This window comes from Bos indicus, chromosome 8 (assembly GCF_029378745.1).
Source record: "Bos indicus isolate NIAB-ARS_2022 breed Sahiwal x Tharparkar chromosome 8, NIAB-ARS_B.indTharparkar_mat_pri_1.0, whole genome shotgun sequence".
Classification (NCBI taxonomy): domain Eukaryota; kingdom Metazoa; phylum Chordata; class Mammalia; order Artiodactyla; family Bovidae; genus Bos; species Bos indicus.
The window spans coordinates 44257574-44279319 of record NC_091767.1 but is presented as its reverse complement, the minus strand read 5'-3'; the positions used below and the strand labels follow the sequence as shown (position 1 = coordinate 44279319).

Genomic DNA, 21746 nt, shown 5'->3' with positions numbered 1-21746 from the left:
GCTGCAATCACCATCTACAGTAATTTTGGAGCCCCAAAAAATAAAGTCTGACACTGTTTCCCCATCTACTTCCCATGAAGTGATGGGACCAGATGCCATGATCTTCGTTTTCTGAATGTTGAGCTTTAAGCCATTTTTTTCACTCTCCTCTTTCACCTTCATCAAGAAGTTTTTTAGTTCCTCTTCACTTTCTGCCATAAGGGTGGTGTCATCTGCATATCTGAGGTTATTCATATTTCTCCTGGCAATCTTGATTCCAGCTTGTGCTTCTTCCAGCCCAGCATTTCTCATGATGTACTCTTCTGCTGCTGCTGCTGCTGCTGCTGCTGCTAAGTCGCTTCAGTCGTGTCCGACTCTGTGCGACCCCATAGACGGCAGCCCACCAGGCTCCCCTGTCCCTGGGATTCTCCAGGCAAGAACACTGGAGTGGGTTGCCATTTCCTTCTCCAATGTATGAAAGTGAAAAGTGGAAGTGAAGTCGCCCAGTCGTGTCCGACTCCTAGCGACCCCATGGACTGCAGCCTACCAGGCTCCTCCGTCCATGGGATTTGCCAGGCAAGAGTACTGGAGTGGGTTGACAATAAGCAGGGTGACAATATACAGCCTTGATGTGCTCCTTTTCCTATTTGGAACCAGTCTGTTGTTCTATGTCCAGTTCTAACTGTTGCTTCTTGACCTGCATACAGGTTTCTCAAGAGGCAGGTCAGGTAGTCTGGTATTCCCATCTCTTTTAGAATTTTCCACAGTTTATTGTGATGCACAGAGTGAAAGGCTTTGGCATAGTCAATAAAGCAGAAATAGACTTACTCTAAGGCTAAAGTTACCAGGACAGTGTACCATAAAAAAAAAAAAAAAGACAATGATTCAAGCTGTTTGAAATATATTCTCAATAAAATAACATACCTTCTTTTTCTCATATTTTCTAACAAGCTTAATAATTTTTTTAATTTTTATTCTTCAGCATTTCAGAACATCATTCTGATTTAAAAAATTTTTTTATTTATTTATTTTTGGCTATGCTGGGTCTTCATTGATGTATGCAGGCTTTCTCTAGTTGCAGTGAGTTGGGGTGGCTTATTGTGGTGGCTTCTCTTGTTGCGGAGCACAGGCTCTTAGAGCCCACAGGCTTCAGCAGTGGCACATGGGCTCAGTAGCTATGGTGCATGGGCCCAGCTGCCCATGGCATGTAGAATCTTCCTAGACCAGGAACTGAACCCAGGTTCCCTGCATGGGCAGGCAGATTCCTAACCACTGGAGCACCATGGAAGTCTCATTGTGATTTTTAAAATTTATTTTTAATTAGAACATAATTGCTTTACATTTTGAGAACTTCATTGTACGTTTCCTGAACCTTCATGTCATATATGGTAGTAGTTATGGAATAACTCAGTTTCATCTTCTTTCTCCTTTGAATGTTTCCTAAAATGTTTCTCTTTGTTCCTCCTCTCAATGAATTTGTTAATTCATAACATGTTTGAACTCAAGTATTAACTTAAATAAATTCTATATCCCTTTGGTGCAATGGGGAAAAAAAAGACAATGAATCAAAATAATGTCCACGGAAACACACACACACACGTACACACAGGTGATTTTTAGCAAAGGTGCAAAAAGCTTATTCAAAGGGGAAAAGAGTTTTCAAGACATAACAATAGAATAATTAACTTGAGATGGATTGTGGTACTAAATGTGAAGAGCTAAAATTATTAAGTTCCTAAAAGAAAACATAGGAAAGATCTTTGTGATCCTAAGATTATCAAAAAGTTCTGAAACAGGTATGCATATGCTCAGTCATTTTGACAGTCTTCTAATATTTAACAACCATTAACTCTTCTTTAAATCTCATCTCATGCCTTTCTCTTACTATCTGAATATAGTTATGCTGACCTGGCCTTCAGAAGGAATAGGAGAAAAGTAATCCAATATATACTTACTTACACACCTACTATTTATATAAAGACTGTTAAATTATCAGAAGTTTTCTGTAATTATATTTAAAGTACCCTGTCACTTTTTAGTTTACATTGAAAAATAAAGAAGTTCAAAAAACCCAAGATGGATTTAATACCAGCAGTAAAATCAACTCTAAAATTAAAAGTTCTATAATTGAAATCTTTGAAATATATTTCAAAGTGAATGGCTGAATTTCCATTACAGTGACTACCAGTAAGGCTTAGAATCTGACTCTAAGAATAAGAGAGAGTCTCAAATAATTTCTTTGACTCAGAAATTACAAGTAATTTCTTACAAGTCTCTACCATAATAAAGCTCTTATTTCCCTTAATAAAACAGTGACATATTTGTTTTTAAAAATTTTTGCTATTATCAATAAAATTACATCCAAGCAATCAGCTGAAGTTCTAAGGGAAAATGATAATGTTGAAATAAGTTTTACCATTAAAAAAATTATTTTTAATTGGAGGATGATTGCATTACAGTATTGTGTTGGTTGCTGGCATATATCAACATGATACCACTATTATTATTAAAATTTTCATGGATGAGAATTTCAGCATATGTAAACTCCAAAATAAGTTTGCAAATCATCTGTCTACAAAAAAACAGTCATAGGAAATTACATTTTATTGAATGAATGCCAAGGGTTTTATATTACTGATTTACTGTATTTATGTGACTCTATAAAATAAATACTATTTTAAAGGATACACTGTAATTCATAAGAAAAGTAATGCAAAAAATAGATGCTTGAAGTACATCCAACAAGAAACTTATTCTCACTTTTATCATCCAGTCCTTTTGGCGATACTTCTAGTGTTATGGACAAACTTGATCTTCTTGGAAATGTGTTGTCCATCGCTTTTCTGTTTCAGTCACAGTAGCTATAAATAGTTGTTTAAGAATATCCTTATCTAAATTCCTGCCTGTAAACAGAACAAAATATGGTATGATTATATTATGCTTATTAAAATGACACAGTTCACATATCAAGTCTAGACCATTAAATGCTTGATAATCTTGAGAAATTTATGAAAACAATAGTAATTAGTGAGTCCTTCCTTAACTTTCTAATTAAGTCCCTGAAAACCAAGCTGACATTTGGATTAATCACTTTTCTAAAAATATTTGAGCTTCCCTGGTGGCTCAGAGGGTAAAGTGTTTGCCTGCAATGCAGGTAGACCTGGGTTCGATCCTGAAGAGTAAAGGGCAGGACTTCTCTGATGATCCACTGGTTAAGAATCCGCCTGCCAATGCAGGGCACACAGATTCAATCCTCCTTCACAAGATCCCACATGCTGCAAAGCAACTAAGCCTACAAGTCACAACTACTGAGCCAGTGCTCTACAGTCTGTGAGCCACAGTGACTGAAGCCCACTCGTCTAGAGCCCATATTCCAAAACAAGAAAAGCCACCACAGTGAGAAGTCCACTCACCGCAACTACAGAGCAGCCCCTACTTGCCACAACTAGAGAAAGACCACATGCAGCAACAAAGACTCAGTGCAATCAAAAATAAATAAGTAAATCAGCTCTGCTTTCTACTAAAAAAAAAAGCAAAGGAATTAATAAGTTCTTATGATGATATCACATAATTAGCACAAATACGTTAACCACAAGCTTATCTGAATTTACAAAAGAAGTTAAGATTGGCTAACACTGCTTAGGTAGCGCATTATATCCCTCTCTCCATTTTTTAAAAAAATATTTATTTGTTCATTTATTTGGCTGTACTAGGTCTTAGTTGTGGCGTGCAGGAACTCTTAGCTGTGGCACATGGGATCTAGTTTTCTGATCACGGTTTGAGAGTGCAGAGTCTTAACCACTGGACCACCAGGGAAGTCCCTAATTTTTTTTTTTTTTTGCTTTAGAAATTTAACTGTCTATAAGGGAAAACTATTTGAAAAAAAAAAAGATATGTATGTACATATATATATATATATATATATACACACACACATTACTTTGCTGAATTACTTTGTCGTATGCCTAAAAATAACACAACATTGTAAATCAACTATATTTCAATTAAAAAAAGTTAACTGTTACTTACCAATAAGGACCAATCGGTTTGTTCTCTCACTGTCGTCTTCCCAGTTCACTGGTGTCTCCTCCAGATCATATAGCTCATGGACACCCTGGACAATCACTTGTTGCGGTTTGTCTTTGATTGACACTAGCCCCTGCTCAGAGGAGAACAGCCAATCAGCCACAGTTTGAATTTAAAAGCAGAAATTGAGCACCAATGTTAATGCATTAATTATCCCTATTTCTTTTTAAAATACATAATCATAAAGAACATATTGTTAAAATTCCTTAATTCCAGTTATTTGTGCATTAAAGTTTCCTAAGGCCTCCAATTTTTAAAACATGTTTCCACATAATTTTTTTTAAAAACCCCTATTTCTACTGATAAAGTTAATATATGTATTAAGATGTGTATTCAGTGTTATCACAATGAAAAACTGAAACAACTAAATGATAAAACATGTTAGGTATCAAATTCTACCTATTATTCTACTTTTAAGGACTTTATACTTATTTCCATTTTAGTAGGAAAATTTGAGACATTAAAGGATTTTGATGATAATATGTTTTTGAATGAGTTGCATTAAATGAAGTAGATAATGATGAAATAAAGGAAAAGAAAAACTATTGTTACTTATCTGAATAAAATCCACTTTATATTGATTTGTAGAAATAAAGAGCAAATTATCTAATAAACTGGCTCCTATGGGAATGATACAATTTCTCTGAAATAATATTTATTAGTTATACATATTTATTATAAAATAATACAATACTGAAAAATAATAAGAGACAAACCACTGTCATTACCACCTCACAATTCCTGTGTATTTTTGGTAATATTCATGTATTTTAGGTGTATGTTCTTCCAGTTTCCTTTACTTGTGCCGTTTCGTTTTCTACTTTTTATTTTTATTATTATTTTTTTTTCGTTTTCTACTTTTTAAAGTTGAGTTTCAATACGTAAGAATAAACATTTTGAAAATAATTACCTAAGCATTAATCTTATATAAAGTCTTTGAAGTATCAGCTGTTACTAGAGTTCACATTTTAAACATACTGATTATTACAAGACTAATACTTTGTAAGAGCAAAGAGAAGGAACTCTATGAAGAGAAAGGCTGTGTTGTCTCAGATGCCCCAGTGTTGCTGTGATGAGAGGAAGGCCAAAAGGAGAACCAAAGAAAGGAAGAACTAGAGAAAATGTCACATATCTAAGAACAAGATCTAAACTGGGATGGTGCAGAATGAGCCACTGAACTCTCTACAGAGTGGTATACATGACTGCTTAATTCTAGGTAACCACCCTATACTCACTAGGGATAAAAGCAGTTACAGAATGAAATATGATCTTTCAATTAGGATCATAGAATGCAGATTGGGACAGAATCACGGAGAAGCAGCAGACCTGGCTTAGTTCCTCTGCGTGGGAATGATCTGGGAGTACACTGGGATTCACCTGTGTTCCTTTGCAGTGCCAAACCCAGGTAGAGCCTGCACAGGAGGTAAAGAAATCTAAATACTTTCCCTGTCACTCTAGTGACCCCAGGAAGTTGGCTGCTAACCAGAGAATCTAGTTACTAACAGTAATGATAATAAATAGCATTAATAAAACCCTAAGCACATTTCTGAAAACAGAAGACTGCTCATTGGTTAAGCACACAGCCTAGAACACACAGCTCCCTGGAAAAAACACCTGTGTGACATAATAAAGTCAGATAAACATGAATGGATTTCCAAACATAGAGCAAGAATTCTTTTAGTCCTTCATAACTTTGTTGCACAGTATATCAGATGTTTAGTGTCTGCTAAATGCACCACGAAGCATAAGGTTCGGCTGTGGCAAGCTTTCCTCTGTTAATGAAGCTCTCTCAGAAACAGTAACACAAGAAAACATTCCATTTTCTCTGACTGACCACAAGTTGTATGCCAAAGGGAGGGAAATTTCAACAAGTCAAGCTCATTAGCCAGATAACTGCTCAGAGCGCCTGGAGTAGAGAGCAAGGGGGGATGTTCCAAGGCATGCAGCCTGTTTAGCTCAGCACCCGGTGAAGCTGTGCAAATAAACCATGCTCTTACGCAACTATGCAATGACTTTCAAGGCTTCTTTTCAGAAATGGAAATAAGGAAAAATGAAAACACACAAAGGTTATTTGAACTAAACCTAGCGCTTATGTTTTTGACTAACTATGGGGCTCTTTTGTAGCAGCCAAGACAGTGACTTTACCCGAAAGTATGAAACCGTAAACTGTGTACCACACCTTCAGTCGTATGACCTCCATGCAGGCGTCATCCCTGTTCCTCACATTCTTTTCCCACAGAAGATTCTGTATCAAGTGACATATTTTAATAAGATCAACCACTGCTCAGAAGAACAGCTACATGGCAAAACAATTGATAAATCATTAATAAGTTAAAAGTGCATTCACCTGAATATAAACATTTAGACTTTCTTCCTCTGCATTTCCTGGTACTTCAAATGTGACTGTAATAATACTCTGTAAATCAAGAGACAGTCAATAATGATTTTTAAAATAATAATGTCAATCTATTTTTTTTTTTAAATCACAAGTTTCAAGATGAAAAGTAAGGAAACATTCATGGACATATGTGTTGCCTTAACAATTGTATTAGGTATAACTTTTTCACCATAATTGTTGATTTCTGATATCAGCAACTCCACATTCTATATTCTGTAGCTAGTCAATGGTTTAGTATTTACACAGAGAAACTCTTATGAAAAGATACTCATTGTTTAATGCATTCTTTACAAGATTCTCAGCACTACAGGGAAGGTTAATATAAAGAGTGTATCAGCTATGCACTAAATAAGGCACGTTTGTCTGAGTCATTTTATTTCATCTCATCATTTACTCATGACAACAAACTGTGGATTAAAGAGAATGATTTCCATTTTATAAATTGGGAAGGATGAGGCTCAGAAAAAATAAACTACCCAGAGCCAGGAATAAAACTCAAATGCAAAGGTTCTCTGGGAAATATAAACACAAATTGAAAGATTCAGTTTATCTCTGACTGAACATGTTCCAAAAGAAGAAGAGTTCCAAGAGATGAGAATGAGTTTTAGAAGGTTGACATTAACATTTATAGAATGTTAACTTTGAGATTTATTTTTTCTCCTGATCTTGATAAATCTCTCACTGACCACTCTAAGCAATCAGAAGCTTAAGATTTCCTCTAACTGAGCACATAATTAAAATCCAAACCTCCATTTGCCACAGTAACCCAAAATTCTAAAATTAATGATAAAAATACACAAGAGCTAAGCATAACACAACAAAAGCACAAACCCCATCTTGGAGAATAAGATGCTCAAGCCAAGCTTTAAAACAGACAGAAAGAATACACCAATATACAGCACTGCATAACTGCCTAGAAACACATATCTTAACATTACAAATCACACCTAAAAATCCATACAGAAATGTACAGCAAATCATAAAGCATATCAAAATACACAGCAAAAGATTGCCAAATGAAACATAATTTGTTAATTTCAAAAGACAGCAGTAATTTAACCTTTAAAAATGCTTAATATGCATCTTATTCAAGTTGGATAACTTGGCTTTTAATGTTGGGAATGTCTCAATATAGGACTCAATACTGTATCAGGAATGATTTTTGCTTTTGGCAAGTTAGAGACATGATGGTATTTCTAAAGAATACAATTAACTCCAATGTGAAATTTCTAAAAAAGGTTTTAAAAACTATGACAATGCATCATGGGACTTGAGGGAGAGAGACATTTTAGAACCAGATGTTTTTCTGTACCAATAAACTCTTCTCATATTAGACAAATCCTAAGAAGATGAGGTGGCTCAGTGGTAAAGAATCCACCTGCCAATACAGGTTCAATCCCTGGCTCATGAAGATTCCCTGGAGAAGCAAACAGCAATTCACTCCAGTATTCTTGCCTGGAAAGAATACTGGACAGAGGAGCCTGGTGGGCTACAGTTCATGGGTCGCAAAAGAGTCAGATAGACATAGCAATTAAACAACAATAAAGAAGATGAAACCCATAAATGTGCAGTGCAGAAGATGAGGGTCACAACTCAAGAGTTCACCCCTGGCTCTATTAATAAGTATACATAGATTGACACCTGGGTTTTCTCATCTACCTTTCCCTGTTCAAACCCAGTTCCTCTTTATCAGAATGAACAAGAAATCCATGAAAAACGAATGCATTAAACATCATTCAGGGATAAAACTTTAATGACATACATAATATGTTCTAGGTATTACCCATTTCAGACTTTTTCCAGTTTATTTTGAATCTAAAATTAACTCTCCTTTTCCTGTACACAGAAAGAAGGAGAAAACTGAAGCAGTAATTCAGAAGACTAAAGCAAAATAAGGTACTGTCCCTAAAATAAAAAATAGGAATAACTCTTAAATATTAGGATTTTGGTCTGTTTGTTCTTTAACCTACTGGGTTATCTCCCTCAGTTTCCCACTCTTTTGCAAACAATATCTAACATGTAGTAACACGCTGAAACTCTAGTACTTTGGCCACCTCATGCGAAGAGTTGACTCATTGGAAAAGACCCTGATGCTGGGAGGGATCGGGGGCAGGAGGAGAAGGGAACAACAGAGGATGAGATGGCTGGATGGCATCACTGACTCGATGGACGTGAGCTTGAGTGAACTCCGGGAGATGGTGATGGACAGGGAGGCCTGGTGTGCTGCGATTCATGGGGTCGCAAAGAGTCGGACACGACTGAGCGACTGAACTGACTGAACTGACTGAACATGCGGTAACTTCCGTATCTTTTTTATCTGGAAAACTAAGCCCCCTAATGTGCTAAAATGCAAAACCTCTCTCTCCACTTTCTACTCCTCTAGCTTCTTTCCTGTGACTCCTCTGCTGTGATATCCTGCCACCAGCCACACAGCTAAACATTTGGTGTTTTGATCCAAATCCATCTGCCTTCTAGATTTCCCTATTTCTATTATTAGTAATAGGTCCCTTTTGTCCATTTAGGCTTGTTTCCCATCACTACTGTCTTTCTGTACTGCTCACCATCGGTTAGTAAGGCTATCCAAGCAAGCCAACCTGTTTCACAGTACTCACTGTCTACCATTTCTGTTCTCCCTGTAAATAACAGAGATCAGGCCCTCATCACAGGGTATTTGGACTTCTGCAGTATCTTCCTGCTTGGTCTCCTGACTCCACACTCCAATCTAGCTTACTGGACACTGTCCAATAGTACAGAATGAATTCTCTTTGCCTAGCAAATCAAAGCCTAATTAATACCTTAGCTCAAATTCTAATACCAAGCATTCATCAGGACTTCTGCTCTTCTGGAGCACTGTTACTTTCCCACCTTTAAAGATCTGGACTGCTCTTTTCCTTATATCTTCCAGTCCAAAAGGAAAAAAAAAAAAAACAAAACCACACAAAAACCAAAAAGCCTCCTAGTTTAAGGTTTCTTGTTGGCGTATAAATCAGAATAGCAGTTATAACTCTGGAAGAAGAAGGGTTAACGACTGGGAAGGGGCAGAAAGAAATTCTCTTAACACTTTTGGAAATCTTTATCTTGATCTCAGTAAGAATTACAGAGATATCTGTTCGTGTGTACATACAAATACACATGCACAAATACAAATAAAGATGCACTGACTTGCAAACTAAAAACATGTGTGCTTTACTATACGTTAAAAAAAAACAAACAAAGATCTGTCTTTCATGAAGCCTCAGATCCATTAAATCAAATGAGACTGTTCATGTTACTGAATCTCACAGTCCTTGGTCTGCAATATTATATTATACTTTGCCCTATGTTGATATACCTAAAGTAGGAAAGTACATCAGAATCTTCTGTAGAGCTTTTTAAAAAAAGAAAGAAGGACAAAGATTGGGCTATCCCATTTCTTGATTATAAACTATACTACAAAGCTACAGTAAGCTCTACGGAACTGGTACAAAAAGAGACACACAGATCAAGGGAATAGAACAGAGAGCCCAGAAATAAATTCACACTCATACGGCCAATCAATTTACAACAAAGGAGGCAAGAATATACAACATGGAAAAGATAGTCTCTTCAGTAAATGGCAATGGAAAAACAGAGCAGCTACAGGCAAAAGAATAAAACTAGCCCACTTTCTTATAACACAAACTTGAAATGGATAGAAGATTAAATTTAAGAGCTGAAACCAAAAAACTCCTAAAGGAAAACAGAGTCACTATACTCTTTGACATAAGTCTTGGCAATATTTTTTTGGATCTATTTCCTTAGACAAAAGCAACCAAAACAAAAATAAAGAATGGAACTACATCGAACTAAAACATTTTTGCACAGCAAAAGAAACCTTCAATAAAATGAAAAGGCAATTTGCAATTGATTTGTCTAATACATGATTAATATCCAAAATACATAAAGAATCATACAACTCAGTATCACAAAAAACCCAAACAATCTGATTCAAAAATGAGCAGAAGACCTGAACACACATTTTTGCAAGGAAGACACACAACACAGATGGCCAACAGACATGTGAAAAGATACTCAACATTACTAAGCATCAGGGAAAAGCAAATCAATCACAATAAGATATGACCTCACATCTTTCAGAATGGCTATTCTCAAAAGGACAACAAATAATAAGTGTTAGTGAAGATGTGGGGAAAACAGAACTCTCATGCACACTATTGGCAGAAATGAAAATTAGCACAGCCACTAGGGAAAACAGTAATGAAGCTTCTTCAAAAAAATAGGACTACCATTTGTTGCTGTTCAGTAGCCCAGTCATGTCCAACACTTCCACTTCTAAGAAAATGAAAACAGTAATTCAAAAAGATATATGCCCCCTAATGTTCATTGAAATATTATATATTTACAATAGCTAAGATATGGAAACAGAAGTGTTCACCAAGAAATGAATGCATAAAGATGTGGTGTGTGTGGGTGTGTATGCGTGTACACATGCACATATGTATGTGTATACACACAACAGAATACTACAAAACTATAAAAAGACTGAAATGTTGCCATTTGTGACAGTACGGATGGGCCTACAAGTATTACGTTAAGTAAAATAAATCACACAGAAAAAGATAAATACCATGAATTCACTTATATGTAGAAACCCAAAAAGCAAAACAAACAAACATGCATAACAAAACAGAAGCAGACTCATAGATAACAGAGAACAGACTGCTACTGCTAAGTCACTTCAGTCATGTCCGACTCTGTGCGACCCCAGAGACGGCAGCCCACGGGGCAGCCACCAGGCTCCCCCGTCCCTGGGATTCTCCAGGGAAGAACACTGGAGTGGGCTGCCATTTCCTTCTCCAATGCATGAAAGTGAAAACTGAAAGGGAAGTTACTTAGTCATGTCCGACTCTTAGCGACCCCATGGACTGCAGCCTACCAGGCTCCTCCATCCATGGGATTTTCCAGGCAAGAGTACTGCAGTGGGGTGCCACTGCCTTCTCCGGAGAACAGACTGGTGGTTGCCAAAGGGAAGGGTCGGGGGATAGGCAAAACAGGTGAAGAGGACTAAAAGATAAGAACTTTCTTTCAGTTGTAAAATAAGTGAGTCATGAATATTCTATTAAGAAAAGTTTCTCAGAGAAAAATGACACAAATGTGGTAGTATAGCTCCCCATAAATATGAGCCAAAGTGGAGACAGGTAAGTATGCTGTTATCATGGCCCTATTAAAATTGATTCAAAAAATTAGTGACAATCTCAAGCAAAAGGAGAGAATGCAAGACGCACTACTCACTCACAGGCCCCCTTCTCACGGTGTTTAAATGGAAGAAAGAAGTTATCCTAGCTCCACCACACACAAGTTGCTTTCAAAAAAGGTGGGTACAGTGAAAATACATTTTGTTTCTAGCATCTTTCCTGCCTTTCCAAAGTCAGTTTTTATTTAAATAAGCCATGGATGTCTATTCCAGACTTTTCCTTAATCAGTTAGTTAAATATACTTGAAAATAGGCTGCATAAAGAACTTCTAGGCCACTTTTATATAGTAATTCTCATCAAAAGAACTAATCAAAATATGTTGACTGACATGTAGAATGGAGAAGCCAGAAAGCATGATTTTAAGATTTTAAATAACTCTGGTTTGATGAATTCTTATTACTTATTAAGAAGCTAGATATAGATGACCTCAAGAACATTTAAATTATGAAAACTATCAAAACAGTTTAAAAATGCTTTTTAAAAAAAGTTCTAATAATTCTAAACAGAACAAGGTAGTTAAAGATGATTTAAAAAAATTTTTTTTTTTTTACCTGATCAAGATGAGGTTGTGTTGTTGGCACATGTTGAAGTTTTTTCTGCAAACTAAGAATAACTGATTATAAATTCAGAGCTAAACATATTTCTCATTTTACCTTATATATTACTTAGAGACACAAAGCAAAATAAGAGAGAACTTCCACAGCTAAATCTGTTACATAGTTCCAATTTTACATGCTGTTTACATATTCTAATAGACAAATGCTAGTAGACTGCTTACAAACCTCTCATAAAAATGTACATTCATTGACATACATACATATACACACAATATAGAGAAAAACTAATCTTAACTATTTTGTGTGGTTAAATAGGTTTCTTATTTCCAAAAGACCTAATATAGGCCTAGGAAAATATATCTAAACATTTTACAACTGCTGAACATTTCATCTACTCTCCCCTTGAAAATAATGCTTGAACCTAAAGAAAATTAGAAGAATAAGTTTTTTCCATATCAATGTTTTCCCTTGAATGTATCTACTTTAAAAAAATTAACAGTATCCATAAATGTAAGCCTTCTATTCAGTCAGTTACCAGTGGCTGAGAGAATACTAAAAGACTCCTAAAAATACATTGTTCTGATATAAAAGGAGCTAAAGATCAATATGCTATAACAAATTACAACCCTAACAACTGCAGCATACCTTCAGAGACTGATGGGGGTAGGTTGGAAGGAGGAAAAGGACTTAAAACCTTGCAGATGTTTTGCCTTGGAGAACAGTGAGGGGTAAATTAGTAACACCAAGTTTAGGAAAGAGAAAAGGCTTGTAGGAACTGTTGAAGGGAATGAGTCTCCTTGGGGGGTCTCAGTAGGGACAGTGTCAAATTAAATCCTTCCCAGCTGGTTGCTCAGGAAAGGATTCTCTTGTTAAGCATCTAAGCACAAAGAAAAGTTATGCAAAGACCTTATCTAGAGCAGGGCCTTCATGTTAAGTAGTTATTTCTTTTAAGCATCACTAACGCAGTAAGTGTAGAATGAAATTACCTTGGAAACTTTGAAAAAATTCTATGTTCTTTCCCTGTGTTTAATATTTAATATTGGACAATGACTGCCTACAACTTCCACAGGCAAGAAAAAGTTTTCCTCTACAAGTCCCTGGGTGGGTCTGAAAATTAGACAAAGATTAAGAAGAGAAAAGCATATACATTCATTTAATAAGGGTTTTGGTTGACAAAGGAAACTTCACAGTGAAATGAAGACCTGAAGAAAGGGTAAACCTGGGTGTTTCTGTGCTAGGTTTGATGAAGAGTGGAAAGCCATGGAGATATGACAGGACAGAGGATGAGCCAAGTGAGGTAAACTATGGGAAACTCAACAAGGTCTGTGCCTTGCGATTCCCTCCATCTTCAGAGATAAGGATGCTCCTTTCCTTTGGGTATAGAGAGGTTACCGCTCACATAAGTCATACCTCTCACTATGACTCATCTACTTCAGAGGAAATGGGAGAAAATATTTGCAAACCATGCATCTGATAAGGGGTTAATACCTAAATTATTTAAGAACACCTACATTTCAGCCACACACAACCACACACACACACAAAAAATAATAATCCAAATAAAAAATGGGCAAAGTATCTGAACAGACATTTCTCCAAAGATAATATACAAATGGCCAACAAGTAAATGAAAAGATGCTCAATATCTAATTGTTATAGAATGCAAATCAAAACCACAACGTATCTCATGCCCACTGGGACAGCTACTACCAAAACCAACAGAAAATAGCAAGTGTTGGCAAAGATGTGGAAAAATCAGAACACTTATGCACTGTTTGTGGGAATGTAAAATGGTGCAGCTGCTATGGAAAACAATATGATAGTTCCTCAAAATATTAAAAATAGAATTACCATATGATCCAGCAATCTCAGTTCTGGGCATATATCCAAAGAATTTAAGGCAGGGTCTTGAAAAGGTATTTGCACACCCAACCCATGATCACTGCAGAATTATTCACAATAGCCAATAGAGGTGAAAGCAACCTAAATGTCATTATCAATGAATAAATGGATAAATAAAAAATGACATATACAATGGAATATTATTTAGTCTTAAAAAGGAAGACACTATTGTCACATGCTACAAAACAGATGAACCTTGAAAACTAAGTGAAATAAGTTAATCACAATAAGACATATACTGTATGATTTCACTTATTTGAGGTATCTGAAGTTATCAAATTCTTAGAAACAGATGACAGAGTGGTAGTTACCAGGGGCTACAGGGAGAAGAAAATGAGGAGTTGTCATCAGACTGGTTTCAGTTTTGCAAGATGAAAAAGTAGATCCATTGCAAACAATGTGAATATACTTAACACTACTGAATGAACTGTACAGTTAAAACTGGTTAAAGATGGTTAAAAAAAAAAAGATATCAATGACCAGGGAAGAACTATTTGTTCTTTCCCTTAGCAAAATGATTCCCTGGGGAAAGAGATAGGAAACTGATCCATTGCTACAGGAAAAGGAGTGCTTGAGGGAATACCCCAAACTAAAGCTTTCTATGTATTTCATGTGTTTTCTCATAGGGAGAATTACACACAGTGGTTGGGAAAGAAATATTAACATCAAATCTCTAAAGTTAAGTACCACTTACACTGTAACTTCTGTAGGAAAATACATGTGATTTCCAAACATCCAGTTAGCAAAACTTTCAAGAACATAATCATTAGGAATGATCTAGAACATCAAAGATGTGACAGGAAGCATAAATCAAATGTGCATATGTATAAATCATTCTTTTAACACCTATAACTGTAGGGGAAAAAAAATACATTAAAGTAAAAGTGACCAAAACGGGACAGGAAACATACCTTATTCCAGAGAGACTGTCAAAGGCATGAAGATCTAATACTTTTGCAAGGTCAACTCTAAAAGTAAGAACACCAACGTGAAGTGTTAAATTCTGTAAAATATAATTAATAAAGAAAAGCAATCTCTATTTTGCCAGAAATGTAGACATAAAAATTAATATATACTATTTTGGGAAACACATAATATGACAGGCAAGGAACAAAAAAGCTTTTGTAAAAAATTTCCATGGGATTTATGCATAAAAATTTAAAAACAGAATCAATGGTTTTAGACCAAGGCAGAAAATTACTTTGATTATTGCTTCAATAAACTGTTGTGGGTTTTTTAGTTTGTTTTTACTTAAATTGTCTTTTCAGTTCTAAAAACTTGAGCTTTTCAAACTAGATTTTTATAGCAAAAAAAAAACTGGTAAAAAGCTTAAACTTTTCAAAAGTAGCAGTTTACTACTCAAAAGATGAAATGAGCAAAACTGAACAAATGTAAAGAACAAAGTAGTATAGGAACATTATCTTTGGAATTACTGTATTTCTTTTACTCCATCTTTCATGATACAACGAGTAGTAGCGTAAGAATATAAGCAGTCAAATAATCAAGACATAAATATTTATTCTAGGACCCTTATCTACATCCAAAGAAGTGGTTTGATTTTATTTCCTTCAGACGGGGTTGCATATAGACTGAAACTTCCTGTTAGTGCTCTATTTGCCTAAACATTATTTCTGTTAAAATTATTTAGTGGTAATTAAGCCTTGTTAGGAAAGCAGAGATTGAAGTCAGAAGAGGTTATCATATCACAATCAGCATTCAGTTCAGTTAAGTCACTCAGTCGTGTCTGACTCTTTGCGATCCCATGGACTGCAGCATGCCAGGCCTCCCTGTCCATCGCAAACTCATGTCCATTGAGTCGGTGATGCCATCCAACCATCTCATTCTCTGTCATCCCCTTCTCCTCTCACTTTCAATCTTTCCCAGCATCAGGGTCTTTTCAAATGAGTCAGCTCTTCGTATCAGGTGGCCAAAGTATTGCAGTTTCAGCTTCAACATCAGCCCTTTCAATGAATATTCAGGACTGATCCTTTAGGATGGACTGGTTGGATCTCCTTGCAGTCCAAGGGACTCTCAAGAGTCTTCTCCCACACCACAGTTCAAAAGCATCAATTCTTTGTTGCTCAGCTTTCTTCACAGTCCAACTCTCACAACCATACCTGACCACTGGAAAAACCATAGCCTTGACTAGACGGACCTCTGTTGGCAAAGTAACATCTCTGATTTTTAATATGCTGTCCAGGTTGGTCATAACTTTTCTTCCAAGGAGTAAGCGTCTTTTTATTTCAAGGTTGCAGTCACCATCTGCAGTGATTTGGAGCCCCCCAAAATAAAGTCTGCCACTGTTTCCACTGTTTCTCCATCTATTTGCCATGAAGTGATGGGTCCAGATGCCATGATATTTTTTTTCTGAATGTTGAGCTTTAAGCCAACTTTTTCACTCTCCTCTTTCACTTTCATCAAGAGGCTCTTTAGTTCCTTTTCACTTTCTGCCATAAGGGTGGTGTCATGTGCATATCTGAGGTTATTGATATTTCTCCCGGCAATCTTGATTCCAGCTTGTGCTTCATCCAGCCTAGTGTTTCTCATGATGTACTCTGCATATAAGTTAAATAAGCATGGTGACAATATACAGCCTTGACGTACTCCTTTTCCTATTTATAAAGAATAGTGATTGAGTTCTAATTTTTATACCAGCCTATGAAACAGTAAGGGCTTCCCTGGTGGCCCAGCAGTAAGGAATCTGCCTGCAGTGCAAGAGACGGGAGCTCCATCTCTGGGTTGGGAAGATCCTCTGGAGAAGGGAATGGCAACCCTTTCCAGTATTCTTGCCTGAAAAGCGGACAGAGGAGCCTGGAGGGCCACAGTCCAGGGGGTCACAAAAGAGTCGGACACGAGTGAGCAACTAAACAACAACATGAAACAGTAAAGGACAGTGATTTCTCCACAATCAAAGCTACAAGGAAGACATGTTTGAAGAAAAATGACAACAGTAAGATCAGGTTTCAAAATTAGACTCCAGGGATATGCTGAACATTTATTAAATTTTCTGACAAGGAAAATAAAACTTCATTTGAGAAAAATTTTGTCAAAATTTTTTCAAATATAAAAACATGTAAAAACCATCTCCTTTAACTTAGAGCTGTGTCTGCTTTGTTCATTCTCAATATTGTGTCATATATTCATACTTGTAGCAACAAGCGTCTGTTAAATTATGAACCTTATCCTGAAACAAGGCAGACAAATTCCCATCTTATTAAAAGAAGGATACTCCAGAGTTCTATGTTAACAGACTGTAATATTTCAAATTCTTGACATTCTAGATGAGCAGAATTAGGAAAATAATCAAGCAAAGAAGTAAATGTTCCATGAAAAAATTTCTGAATATCAATTTACATAAGAGACCAAAGCCTAATATTAAACATATTTCCTTTCATACCATCACAGTTAAGCAAATATTTATACTGACAGGTGACAAGTGAATGAAGTTTTTCACCAAGTTTGTCATCTTTAACTTAGGAAATAGCTTAAAGTTTTAAAAGTTTACACATGCTAACTGTGTGAATATAAAAATTCAGGCAAACTAAACACAAGCTTCTAAACAATCTATAGTTTTCACCACAACAGTGTTTTTGAGAATACATATATAATTCTGCTTTATACCCAGATTCTTTTGATATTTCCAAACAAGATGGTATCAATAAAAGATCTAGACAGGATAAATTGTACAGAGAACAAAAAGTACCAAAGTCCTTCACTGTATCTCACCAGATTCTCAAAGGAGAGGAAAAGAGAAAAGCCTGAGGTTCCAGATGAAAGTTATCATGGACTTTCCCCAAATTTAGTACCACCATCAAAAAACAAATTTCTTCACTCATCCAAGGCATGTAACTAGAAAACTAATTTTCATGGCATCAAATTTTATTTAATTTCTCCCTTCAGAGATAAAAACAGCAGATGTTTTCCAAAACATTAATATAGAAAAAATAAATAAAAAATAAAAAGACTATTACTGCCATGTAAAAACTGAATGGCAGAATGAAGCAAACAAAGAAGAAAAAAGTTTCAAAGCTCATAATTTCTCCTAATTTCTTGAGCTATCATGCCAGAAGTACCTAATCTTTTCCCTATGAGGAGCTTTCAATTATCCCTATGTCTATAGACTGCTTTATGTAGCCTAAGACTAGCAGCAAGAGAATGGAAAAGGAAGAGGGCTCTGGCTCTCTCAGGGGAGGGGAATTCCGCTCCTACTGCAGAAGTATCATCGTCTTTTCAAAGTCCAGTGAGTAGTCAGACACACGAGCCACCAGACCATCCCAGATCTACGAGTAGTTGATAACATCTAATAGTAAGTCTTAACTTCTAGAGCTAAATTTCCAAATGCCTTCCCAAGTGGCATCTCAAACTCAGTGTTTACAGAATGGAACTAATCCCCTTTACCAAACCCAGTGCTCTCACTGTGCTGTGTGTCCTAAGTTGCTTCCGTTCTGTCCGACTCTTTACCACTGCATGGACTGTAGCCTGCCAGGCTCTTTTATCCATTAGATTCTCCAGGCAAGTTGGGATGCCATGCCCTCCTCTAGGGGATCTTTCTGACCCAGGAATCAAACCCACGTCTCTTGTGTCTCCTGCACTGGCAGGTAGATTCTTTACCACTAGAACCACCTGGGAAACCCCACTCCAAAGTTGCTCCTCCTTCCTGAATCTCCTAACTTGGAGAATAGCACCATATTCAAGAATAGCACCATATCACAAGAGTCATACTGCCTTTAAAATCCTTCATGAATAACTTGCTGCCTACAGTAGAAAATCCAAACCATGAGTCATGGCATTCAATACTCTTTGAGGTAATTTCTTCATCTCCATAGTCATATGTCTTTTCCTCCTGCAACATAATATTAACACAATGTGTTTTGTCCATTCTAAAATATTCACAGCTTCCTGGAATACAAAATCTTTCTTATGCCGAGAAAGACACTACTACTCTGGTCCATTTCAAAGTGTTCATGGGATTCTCAAGGCAAGAATGCTAAAGTGGTTTGCCATTCCCTTCTCCAGTGGACCACGAACAGAGTTTTGCCAAGAGAACTCACTCTTGGCAAACACCCTCTTCCAACAACACAATAGATGACTCTAAACATGGACATCACCAGATGGTCAATACCGAAATCAGACTGATTATATTCTTTGCAGTCGAAGATGGAGAAGCTCTATACAGTCAGTAAAACAAGATGGGGAGCTGACTGTGGCTCAAATCATGAACTCCTTTTTGCCAAATTCAGACTTAAATTGAAGAAAGTAAGGAAAACCACTACGCCATTCAGGTATGACCTAAATCAAATCTCTTACAGTTATGCAGTAGAAGTGACAAGTAGATTCAAGGGATTATATCTGATATACAGAGTGCCTGAAGAACTATGGACAGAGGTTCGTAACATTGTACAGGAGGCAGTGACCAAAACCATGCCCCCCAAAAAGAAATGTATAAAAGCAAAATGATTTAAGAGGCCTTACAAATAGCTGAGGAAATAAGAGAAGCAAAAGGCAAAGGATAAAAGGAAAGATATACCCATTTAAAGCAGAATTCCAAAGAATAGCAAGGAGAGATAAGAAAGACTTTCTAAGTGAACAATGCAAATAAACAGAGGAAAACAATAGAATGGGAAAGACTAGAGATCTCTTTAAGAAAATCAGAGATACCAAGGGAATATTTCATGCAAAGATGGGCACAATAAAGGACAGAAATTGTATAGACCTAACAGAAGCAGAAGGAGAAGGCAATGGCAACCCACTTCAGTGTTCTTGCCTGGAGAATCCCAGGGACGGGGGAGCCTGGTGGGCTGCCGTCTATGGGGTCACACAGAGTCAGACACGACTGAAGCGACTTAGCAGCAGCAACAGAAGCAGAAGATATTAAGAAGAGGTGGCAAGAATACACAGAAGAACTATGTAAAAAAGATCTCAATGACCCAGATAGAGCCAGACATTCTGGAATGCGAAGTCAAGTTGGCCTTAGGAAACATCACTACAAACAAAGCTAGTGGAGGTGATGGAATTCCATCTGAGCTATTTTAAATCCTAGAAGATGAGACTGTGAAAGTGCTGCACTCAATATGCCAGCAAATTTGGAAAATTCAGCAGTGGCCACAGGACTGGAAAAGGTCAGTTTTCATTCCAATCCCAAAGAAAGGCAATGCCAAAGAACGTTCAAACTACCACAAAATTGCACTCATTTCACATGCTAGCGAGATCATGATCAAAATCCTCCAAGCTAGGCTTCAACAGTACATGAACTGAGAACTTCCAGATGTACAAGCTGGATTTATAAAAGGTAGAGGAACCAGAGATTAAATTGCCAATATCTGTTGGGTCATAGGAAAAGCAACAGAATTTCAAAAAAACATCTACTTCTGCTTCATTAACTATGCTAAAGCATTTAACTGTGAAGATCACAACAAACTGTGGAAAATTCTTCAAGAGATGGGAATACCAGACCACCTTACCTTTATTCCAAGAAATACGAATGCAAGTCAAGAAGCAACAGTTAGAACTGGACATGGAACAATGGACTGGTTCAAAATTGGGAAAAGAAGTACATCAAGGCTGTATATTGTCACCCGGCTAATTTACCTTATATGCAGAGTACATCATGCAAAATGCCAGGCTGGATGAGGCACAAGCTGGAATCAAGATTTCCAGGAGAAATATCAATACCCTCAGATATGCATATGTTACTACTCTTATGGCAGAACGTGAAGAGGAACAAAAGAGCCTCTTGATGAGAGTGAAAGAGGAAAGTGAAAAAGCTGGCTTAAAACTCAACATCCAAAAAATCAAGATCATGGCATCCAGTCCCATCACTTCATGGCAAATAGATGGGGAAACAATGGAAACAGTGACAGATTTTATTTTCTTGGGCTCCAAAATGACTGCAGATGGTGATTGCAGCCATGAAATTAAAAGGCACTTGCTCTTTGGAAGGAAAGCTATAACAAATCTATGACATTAAGAAGCAGAGACATCTCTTTGCCAACAAAGGTCCGTATAGTCAAAGCTATTGTTTTTCCCGTAGTCATACTTGAATGTGAGAATTGGACCATAAAGAAGACTGAGCACGGAAGAATTGATGTTTTTGAACTGTAGTGCTGGAGAAGACTCTTGAGAGTCCACTGGATTGCAAGGAGATCAAACCAGTCAATCCTACACAAATCAACCCTGAATATTCATTGGAAGGACTGATGCTGAAGCTGAAGCTTCAGTACTTTGGCAACCCGATGCGAAGAGCTGACTCGCTGGAAAAGACCGTGATGCTGGGAAAGATTGAAGGCAGGAGGAGAAGGGGATGACAAAGGACAAGATGGTTGGACGGTGTCACCGACTCAATCAATGGACTTGGGTGTGAACAGGCTCTGGGAGATGGTAAAGAACAGGGAAGCCTGGCACAGTCCATGGAGTCACAAGGAGTCAGACATGACTGAGTGACTGAACAACAACAACTCTGGTCCATCTGGAAAACTCCTATTCGTTCTTCAAGATTGAGATCAATGATCACCTGCTGAGTCAAAAGTTTCTGACTCTTCACCAAGGAAAGTTGAAAAGTTGTTCCTCTATCTTCCTACTCTTATAGAATCC

At 36.9% G+C, this 21746-nt stretch overlaps 1 protein-coding gene across 9 annotated transcripts in view; it reads right to left on the bottom strand.

The window, feature by feature from the left end:
* Positions 1 to 21746, bottom strand: part of LOC109562931 (putative COBW domain-containing protein 7) — a 73131-nt gene that overhangs the window by 3679 nt on the left and 47706 nt on the right. For 6 of the 9 annotated variants that reach the window (XM_070794616.1, XM_070794612.1, XM_070794617.1 and 3 more), the window contains 6 exons: positions 15068 to 15124; positions 12249 to 12300; positions 6413 to 6481; positions 6245 to 6310; positions 4009 to 4138; positions 2561 to 2882 (listed from right to left, as the gene is read on the bottom strand). In XM_070794616.1, the coding sequence (XP_070650717.1) occupies positions 2776 to 2882; positions 4009 to 4138; positions 6245 to 6310; positions 6413 to 6481; positions 12249 to 12300; positions 15068 to 15124 (481 nt within the window). In that variant the 3' untranslated portion in view covers positions 2561 to 2775. Of the gene's footprint in view, positions 1 to 2560; positions 2883 to 4008; positions 4139 to 6210; positions 6311 to 6412; positions 6482 to 12248; positions 12301 to 15067; positions 15125 to 21746 lie in introns of those variants that run through there. The other 3 variants (XM_070794614.1, XM_070794615.1, XR_011568049.1) reach the window with 2 other exon arrangements.